General features: G+C 42.9%; 1 protein-coding gene across 1 annotated transcript in view; it reads right to left on the bottom strand.

Annotated features, from left to right (window-relative positions):
* IleRS-m (Isoleucyl-tRNA synthetase, mitochondrial) overlaps positions 1–8,908 on the bottom strand; it is a 33,486-nt gene extending 24,578 nt beyond the window's left edge. Inside the window, exons 1-6 of the mRNA XM_050192090.3 lie at positions 8,677–8,908; positions 7,415–7,537; positions 6,173–6,323; positions 5,162–5,310; positions 3,725–3,774; positions 149–196 (exon numbers count right to left, since the gene is read on the bottom strand). Coding sequence (XP_050048047.1) covers positions 149–196; positions 3,725–3,774; positions 5,162–5,310; positions 6,173–6,323; positions 7,415–7,537; positions 8,677–8,862 — 707 coding nt within the window. The 5' untranslated portion in view covers positions 8,863–8,908. The remainder of the gene's footprint in view (positions 1–148; positions 197–3,724; positions 3,775–5,161; positions 5,311–6,172; positions 6,324–7,414; positions 7,538–8,676) is intronic.
* Positions 8,909–9,831: the final 923 nt, after the last annotated feature.

The raw sequence follows: 9,831 nt of genomic DNA on the forward strand, positions 1-9,831 counted from the left end.
GAATGTTTCAATTAGATTTAGTTGGTAAGGGTCAAATTAAAAAAAAAAAGCTTGCATACTCAAGTTCGGAATGGTCAAGAACATTGTAGACTATCAGCTTAACACAGGAGAGCATGAGAGAAAGGTTGCGACATGGAACATTCCTTACCTAACGTGATTGACATTGTACTCCAACTCAGCTTCAGCAAGCGCAGTTCTGCGAGGAAAGCATGAAAAAATACAGCAGGAATTCACCTATGAGGACTATCTATGAGAATGCAATAGCATCCCAGTATTTTCATGCATTATGTCTGTATTCATGCTTCCACATCTTTTTTGTTTACTGTGACAAGGTCTGTAACATCTGGGGTGATTCTTGCGCACCGTAGATGATTCACTGCCCATGAAAGCAGTAGCAGTCAGTGCTTGCTAACATATGATACGTATCTTTCCAATATGCAAATGTTGTATATCACTTGTGAATATACATCAACAATTACACCTTCAGTCTTTGCAGTGGGTACTAATCTTCACAATTAATTTACATCACGAAAGAATGGCTTTCATATTTTGTGATGCTATCTCTAATCATTATCAGCAGCAGCCTATTTATGTCCACTGCAGGATGAAGGATTCTCCAAGCGACCTCTAATTACCCCAGTCTTACGTCAACTGATTCCATAGCCGATTCCTTCCAGTTCACAAAATTGTTACAGTGGGTCATGTTAAAGTAACTGATTGATGGAGTTAGCTGCCTTTCATGTAGTCCCTTAAAACTATTTTGTGAACTGGAAGAACTAGGTCACAGCACTTCCCTCTTCTTTTTTCTTTTTTCTTTCTTTTTTTTTGCATATGATGCACTGCATTGGTGGAGTGCTGGCAGATTGCCTACATCACAGTCATGGAGGTCTTGATTTAAACCCAACTAATGAGAAAAATTTTTTCCCCTTGTTTTGTGTCCATACAGCTTCAAGATGAGATACCCAGCCAGAGTCAAGAAAGAGGGTGTGGGCACACAAAAGCTATTGCATAAAAAAAAACTATAGGGCTCAAAGTGAGACACTACAGCTTCTTATTGTGGTACTTCGCTGCTACGTAAGTGAAGGTTGAATTGCAATACTTGAACTTGAAATGGGAATAACAAAGCAACACAGCGGCAATGCAGTCAAGTTTTTTTAATGTTACTGCATTTAAGAAAATTTTCAGGGCTCAAAGTGAGGCACCACAGATTCTTATTGTAGCACTTTGTGGATACATAACTGCACACTGAATAGAAATACTTGAAACTGAAACGTGAATAACCTAGCAACACAGCAGCAATGCAGTAAAAACCTTTTTAATGCCATTGCATTAAAAAAATATGCAGGGCTCAAAATGGGGCACTACAGTTTCTTATTGTAGTACTTCACTGATACACAAGTGAACGATGAATGAAAGTACATTCAATTGAATTAGGAACAACAGCATGACAAGACGGCAATGCAGTTTTGCTAGGCAAAAAAATCACTGATGTGGTTAGGAACAAAGTCGCAGAGAAAAAAGTACAGTTAACTCTTGTTACAATGGACCCTGATAATCTGACAAAAAACGTCCGTGTTGTCCAAAGTCTGTAATATCTGAAACGCCTCACTTCCGAAACCTTCGTCACGATGTCTAACAACTTTATTGCAGAGAGTGAGTGACGAACACCCAAAGTAAAAAACAAACAAAAGGTCCCAGTTTCGCCCGAAAGGCAAAGCATTGATTGCGACAGCAAATTAAGCAACATAAGCACGGCAGCAGCAACAAGTGAATTGATCTTCATTCTCTCTCTCGCTTCAACATGAACTAAACGTCAAAAGCACAGCACAGATCGCTTTGAAGAAGAGGCCCGAGCTGACGTGCACTCTGTTCACACCACAGATCGCCTTCAAGATACAGCGCCCGCTCAGGTGCGCACCTTGTCCACTTCACAGATGGCTTTCAAGATGCTGCACCCACACGGGTGCGCCATTAACAGCAGCCACTGGAGTAGAACCCCCCCATCTTTCCCTCGCTTCCTTTCTGTGTCTCTTGCGCGCAAGACAGCACGCTTTCGCCCTGCTTTCCTCCCTCCCGTGTGCGCAAGATATTGAGATATTAATATACATAACAATAAGATATTAATAAAATAGGTAGAACAAACTAAGGGTGAAATAAGGTCCAATATATCTGAAAGTCTGTTGTATGCGGGTCCGCTGTAACAAGTGTAGACTGTATTTTAGGAGGAGAATCCGTCTGGACACAACAGAGTGTGCAGACCGCATGATAGCGTCACGGTTTGGTGAGGAGGAAATGCAGTTTTGGTCACAGCATCATAGATGACACGGCGAGCATGTTCCCATCATTTACAAGTTCTTCTATGGGTGAAATGTACAAAAATTGTGATATCGTCTCATATTGTATAAATTGCAAGCAACAGAAGTGACGGTGATTGTAGCAGCAGCAATTGCTTGGTACTACTCAAATTAGATCCCACGCTACCCCAGAAACGAACTACCAGCAGCATCCCACAACAGACGACATGTGCAGGCCCCACGAATACACTCGCTTACTCTGCGGTGTGCATGCATGCATGCGTAAACGACCTTGGGAGACAAAGATCGGATTGGTTAGGACACGATGTGCTCCAACAAGCAAAGTGTTGCGGGTTTCTTAGCAATGGTTTGCAGGCTGTTTTGTCACTCTTGTTCTCAAGTGCCTGCATTGCACTACCGGCACCAGTTTCTCAGACTCCGTGCGAGCACTTTTCATCCATGCCATTTGAAGATGGGGTGGAAATGTGTCATGCTGAACTGCAGCAGTGGCTGCAAGGAAAAGGTAATCACCTTCGAGATTCCTAGTGACCTGATAGAGTTGCAAGCGTGGGCTCGTGCAATCCCAAGGAAAGATCGAGATCTATCGCCTCGCGACTATGTTTGCTAGAAGCATTTCTCGGAGAGCAACATACAGAAAAGGTGGTACTACAGCGAACCAGGGGGTGAAGTCCTTCTGGACAAGCCGAAACAGCCCGTTTTGTCGCCAGACACCGTGCGCCATTAATATTTCAGGATCTTCACAGCCTACTTGTTTTCAGTTTGCAAAGAGAAGAAAGCCAACCGAATGTGACGTGAAGTAAATGAAGCAAGCTAAAACGGAGACTTCAGTGTGTCAAGATACGAGCACGCACACCGCCTGCGATGGTGAGCAAGATGTGACGACGCATCTTCCTGCCTCCCACGTTTGCCACGAGTCTGCAAGCAGTTGTTTTTGTGCCACTGCTTAAAAATTTGTCGAAGTAGCGCCAGTACCAGAAACAACCGCATACATTCACGCGTAGAAGTGGCTAGCAGCAGATGGACCCAAATGGCGTTGAACCTTTGAGCTTCTGTGGTGAGTGATCTGCTGCTTGTGTCCTCCCATTTTCGACGAGCCAACTCAAAAAACAGAGGGCACATCGGGACCGTGCCCTCTGCCTTGGTTCTATAGGGGCACCGGAACAAGCGCTGTTTCACCTCCTGAAATATTCTCACTACATGAACGGTTACCTGTTTCACTTACTATGAGTGCATTTGTGCTCATTGGTTTCACTGCATCGCATATGAAATTTCTCAGCTGCCCATAGCAGATTTTTGCACCATGTAGCGTTCAAGCTTTTCTAATTAAAAACTAAATTAAACTTCAAGGAAGCTTTCGTGTGCTAGAAAACAACGTTTTATATAGCAGTGTAACATAAGAAGAAGCATACCGGTTAGATGGCGACCAGTAGACGGGCTTGAAGTCTCGAAAAACATAGCCCTGAAAGAAAAGGGGGAGAGAAAGGTGGCAGCTGTCATTTCCAGAGGGAATTTCAAAACCCGACCCGACATTTTATAAACGACTGTTGACATTTTCAACTTGCATGTCCGATGGTGGGATTTGAACCAAGGACCCTTACCAGAATTCTTTAGCCATTATGCCACAAATGCATGAATGGCATGGTTGCATAACAACTTTACCACTTTGCTTCACTCATGCAACCTAGCGCTTTGAGACGGTGGGTGCATCTGTAAATTTACAAAGCAACAATTTTCTTGTAAAACTAACAGCGCACCCCATTCCCCTATACTTCCCTAGTCGCAGCTAGTCCTTTGAGACCTTATGTGACATTGCACCACGTTTTGATCGACCCAGTTTACCCGGTGTACTACATTCAAAATCACCCCAGGTTATAACAAAACAGATTGTAATTTTTTTTTTTTTTTTTTTTGCTGGAGTGCAATAAGTCAACTGTCATGCAAACGCTGTCACACCATTGGCACCATCTTGTGACCCGTCATGTTGTCGTCACACACCCAATTGCTCACCTTACCCAGGCATGTTGCAACATATGGTAATACTTAGCGGAACCCAAAGGGATGGTACATTACCAGTTACCAGCAAAACACTTCACTTAACATTGATTCCTATAGTGTGTGGGATCTACATAGTTCCCTGAGTTTGTGCATCACTGTTCTAAAGGGACTGTGCTGAACTGTCAACAGCACATTTAACAGCATGCAAAAAATTACACAGTTCCAACAGACATGTTGCAATCGATACGAAGCAAAGATTTCGTAAAGCAGTGAATAAAATGCTATAAAACTAAATACGATGCATCAAGTTCTCCTTACCGTCATCCTAGGCAACGAGTTATCTCACACATTGCCTATGTTCATACAATGTCGTACCTTTAATGTCATGCACGCAATGTTCACACCATTCACAAGCTATGTCGAAATTCAAACTGCAGTTCATGTGAATGCACACTGTGAAACATTGATGCAGTGATGTCATGTGGATCAAGTCATTGTTTGATGTTTGTCGAGGAAATAATGGTGAGGGGAGATGTACACAGAGAGAAGTACCATGAGAAAGGTTCGCCAGTTTCACAGTTGCATCTGTAGCCTAATGAAGAATGGCATATGCACATATGCCATACGGTGTGACTCATGTGCTAATTGTCTGAAAGAGCTAACTTGGCATTGGCACAACAGAAGTATGTAGGCGAATGTGGTTAGAGCATCGGGATGTACAGAGAGAGTGAGGTTGGATCCCCACCATTGCACATAGAAATACAATTCCTTTCTGTGTGTAAGCTACTCGGCAAGCACTAGCCAACGTCAGCAAAGGCTGAGAGGGTTCTCAAAGAAAGAAAAAGACCTGCCTTTTCGTAGAGATCATAAAAGGCCTCAATCTGCTTTGTGACGTAGGTGACATCGAATGTCCTGTACGGTTCCTTCCAGTTGGCCATGACACCCCAATGCTTGAAGGAGTTCATCTGCTTCTGAATGGTGGCAGACGCAAAGCTGTGTGCTTTAGCAGTTCAGATTAAGGTGGGTGAAAGGAAAAGAAAAAAAGGAAAAACAAAATGTAGAATACGGTTGCACAGTGCACATATTTAGGCCAGTTTTGGTCGTTTATTTCGAAACTTCTGGTAGTGCAAAGGTCAACTGCAGAGAAATTACACGTTGAATAAATTGAAAACAAGAGAAAGGTTTGCAGGATTATGGAGGCTTGAAGTGATTAAAAAGGGTAGAGCAAGGACCATTGTTGAAGCCAGCGCTTTTATTTTTGCTAGCTTCCTGTGAGCATCTATTCATATTTCAAGTGAAAAATCTTGCAGGAGGGTTGCTCTACGTCTATACTACCTGAAACTAAGCACCTAACGTGGCCCAAATTTCATTAGAGTTGCCTTATAAAGTGGCATAGAAGCAAAGGAGCTACGCACTAGTAAAATGCTGATTTCCAATGGTTGTATACTGAAATATTAGCAAAAACAGGTCATGTAAAGCATTTGAAAAAAAAGTTGCAGGTAATTATGGGGAATAGGGAATTACAGGAAAGATTGTTAATATAAGGTGTATGCACAGAAAAAGATGATACATATCAAAATATGTTTAGGGCCTTTAGGTATACGTCTTGTGTCAAAATGGCACATACATCTCTTAAGTGATTAGTGACTTCAGCCAAATATGGGCGCATACAGAGTGCCCCCAAGTTGCCAACTCAGCAAGACAGAACCCACAATGCGGGGCAAGGAGGCAAAGAAAGCTTTGCCTTAAAATCTGTACAGAGAGTTTTGAAAGGATGATCTGCCAGTATAGCCTAGTTTAGCATTTCTATTTGCTGCTTTTTTTTTTAAAGCTAAACGTAGAATGTGGTTGAAGTAAGCTACCTTTGGAGCGAACATCAGTTGGCGTTCCATGGCTTTCAGCTGCAGTGAGAGCTTTTGTCTCGATGGGGAGGCCATGACAGTCCCAGCCTGGCACAAAGTGCACTCGGTCACCTTTTAAGGAATGATGCCTGATGGTGATGTCCTTCAGAATCTGCATATACAGAAATATCTTGACACTCTGTGCAAATTTGAGCAGCTCATACATCAAAGACAGCAGCAGAACTGTTCAAGGAAGTTTTCACAAGCTTCAAATGTGCCTAACTACCTGAAAATTATTACATATTATTTGGGGGGGGGGAGGGCTTGAAGGGGAGAGTGGAATAGTAGGATTTGCCGCAAAGCATATGGGGAATAAAATAAAAGCTTGTGACTGCACAGTGTGGGAACTGCAGCAATGTCTCAGCAAACTAATTGTCCATCACCTAATGAGTGTAGTATCCAGATACATCTGACTTCTGTCCACCCTATCTCAAAATGTTAACCGACTGCTCATGCTAAAGGTCATAGCCAAAGCAGGTGTCGAACGTCTGATGCTGCCACAGGAACCAAGCAGTAGGGACACGTTCCTTGGTCGACGTATCCCCAAGTCTTTGCAAACGCCTCACTAAATCTGGTGCAAGTACTTCAGTATAGCCAGGGTGCTTTCGCATGCTGTATTAAATCTGAGCCCAGTACATCTATACTCTCCATTGCATCCACCACACGCTACATCCTGTGCAACTCATCCACTACACTAGAAGTGTATTGGAGTATTTCATTATATCCAGTACACTCCTTTGTCATATTCAAGGTCTTGTGCATGCTTTAACAAACCACTTAAAATGTACCTAAGACTTTGCAAACAATTAACTACGTCCAGTGCAATTCCTTCTTTGTACCCAGGTCTTTTGAAATGCTTCATTATCCACACACTTAGTACTTCTACACTCTCTGTTATATCCAATGTGTGCTCCTGTATGCTGCGTGCCAGCACTGCAAAGTGCAATGCATCTGCGCCTTCTCAATAGCAACCATGCCGCCACATGAAAACTACTGTTGCACTCTCCCACACAGCTTCGCTGTAAAACGACGTGAAAGACTTCGTGGTTATGGTTTTGCTTATTCACACATCTGTAAGCAGGCTCCCGACGTGGTCTGTGCACAACAGGCACGCTTGAATGCTGGAAATCTCATTTTTTCATTTTCCCTAACCAATGTTTTGGCAAATAAGCAGGCAAAGATCAAGCCTCTAGTGGGGGTCACCTTGTTGACGGCGTGCCCCAAGTGCGTGTCACCATTCGCATATGGAGGCCCGTCATGAAGAATGAAGTCGGGTCCCTTGTTGTTTTCACGTTGCCATGCATAGTGCTCTTCAAAGCATGCGTACTGAAAAAGGAAAGAAGAAAAAAAAAACCTGAGCAACCGTCATCTGTCTATAAGCCACGTACACTTCGAAGTGGACGTTCAATACACATGGAGGAAAGGAAAAAGAAATCTAGGAAAGAGTATGACATCAGGCAGCTAGCATTGGCAAGACAACCTCCTCCCCTGATGCCATTCCCTTTGTACTCCAGGCCCTCTGCGTATTGGCTCTTGGGAAGTAGGCCCTCCGGGGTTGCAGGAACTAATCAAGACATTGTTTAAATCATGGTAGCTTTTCGGGACGCCCTCGCCACCTCCCTCCGAGGTTTTTTTCCCTTCCTTCATGCATTCCATTTTCGGTCAATATTAACGACAACGTAACCCGGGCACTTAATAATGCAATGCCGACCACGGCTTCGTGTTATCAGCGCGGATGACACCGCGTCATTAAGTGCACCAGACGTCATCCACTTGCGTGGCTCGGTTGGCAAAGCACCGCGTACGACTTCGGGAGGTCGTGAGTTCGACTCCTGCAGGCCGCGCTTTGCCCTTTCCTCCAGCTTTTGCTCTTTCAAAGGTTCAAAAAAAACGTGGACGAGCACAGTGAAGTTTCCCGCCTCACCTTTTAGTTTTAGCGACCGTTGGGTGATTCGGCTTACGTACGCACTACAGATACAGCGACAAGGTTATTCATAATAATGTATGTAAACAGAAATTAAGGGCACCCAACTTTTGTTATTTAATATAGGCTAATAACTATTCACGTATGTAGTGAATGAAGACGATTGACCCAACAGTACACTAAAACCACAGCACATTAGTCAGTGTTGTAGTAGCCGGTATGTGTCACTTAAATGCAACAGCGAAAATCTGTCTCATAAGTACCTGAATCGTTTATTCGATGTTGTACTTTTCTATCGAACAGGGTGTTCGCAACGAACGTCGACGGGCACGCGATGTGAGGCGACATGATTTTGCTCAATACAAACACGCGAAAGAAATGTTCACCGATCACAGTAAATATATGACCTTCGTATGCGATCCCTAAGGCATTGCGATAGCTTGAACAGATCGTAAGAAACGAAAACGGTCGCTCATACACTGGTATTATTTCGTTCACTTTAAACCAACCGTAATAGAGAACCGCTCGAACCGAAACTCACTTTAGCGATCTTCTCATCGTTTTCGGCCCTTTTCGCGCCTGTGATTCGCTGGGGAAAGCCTGTCTTGGGCAAAAGTACAGTGCCACTGTATGATATCTTGCTGCTCCTTCGAATGCAAGTCTGCAGACATGATGTCGGTCTGCGCTTACTGAAAACACAACACGACCTCGCCAGTCCGTGCGGCATTTCACAAGACACGTTTAGTCGCTGTGTGCGCAGCCATATTGGTAAACGTGTTGTCAATAGCAGTTGAGCTGTAGTGCCTAGAATATACTGGCAATTTTACGCTGCTAAACTGGTACAAAGGTATGAGGCTTTGCTACTTTATACGCTACTGAAAATAATAAAGCCTACTAATAACAATAAATAATAAGCATCAGTTCAGTCTTCCTAATGCCATCGCTTATGAGAGCGACCAGGAAAATGTCCGGCATCTTCTAACAACGCATTTTTCAAACTCTACATAACCTAACGTGTTGTTTTTTCTTGAGTTTCCCGTTATTATTGTGCTACTATCCCTTAAATACTGTTTCGTTATAGCCAAATATGTCCCGCTCGCTCTGTAATTCTATTGATTATATTTTACTTTGTGAAAGTTTCTTGTTCACCGACTTCTTGCGTTCAAAAGCATTACGGTTTGTCGTTTGTACAATTTTAACGCCACATTAATATATGTTAGCGCGTTTCTTGCACTGTATTTCTTGTGTATGTATTCACATATGTATTCTAATTATTGTATAATCTTTGAGTGCACTCTCCCCCTTATACAATGCTTCTAGGGGCCTATAGTAATTCTTTAAATAAATAAATAAATAAATAAATAAATAGCACAATGTTGTGTTAGTTATACTGCTAAAATTTTTAAATAGAAGCCAAATATGTCGTAGTGATGACAGGGATCTCATCCATGTCACACTCAGGTCATCAATCAGGTTATCCAGAAATCCGCAGAGTAGAATAAGCCTCTCTATATTATGGCTTTCATAAATTACGAAAATGCATTTGATTCAGTAGAGATACCAGCAGTTATAGAGGCATTACGTAATCAAGGAGAACAGAACGCTTACGTATAAATACCTTCGAAAATATCTACAGCGGTTCTACAGCTACCTTAATTCTACACAAGAAAAGCAGGGGTCAGACAGGGAGACACAA

Source organism: Dermacentor andersoni, chromosome 10, assembly GCF_023375885.2.
Source record: "Dermacentor andersoni chromosome 10, qqDerAnde1_hic_scaffold, whole genome shotgun sequence".
In the NCBI taxonomy this organism is placed as follows: domain Eukaryota; kingdom Metazoa; phylum Arthropoda; class Arachnida; order Ixodida; family Ixodidae; genus Dermacentor; species Dermacentor andersoni.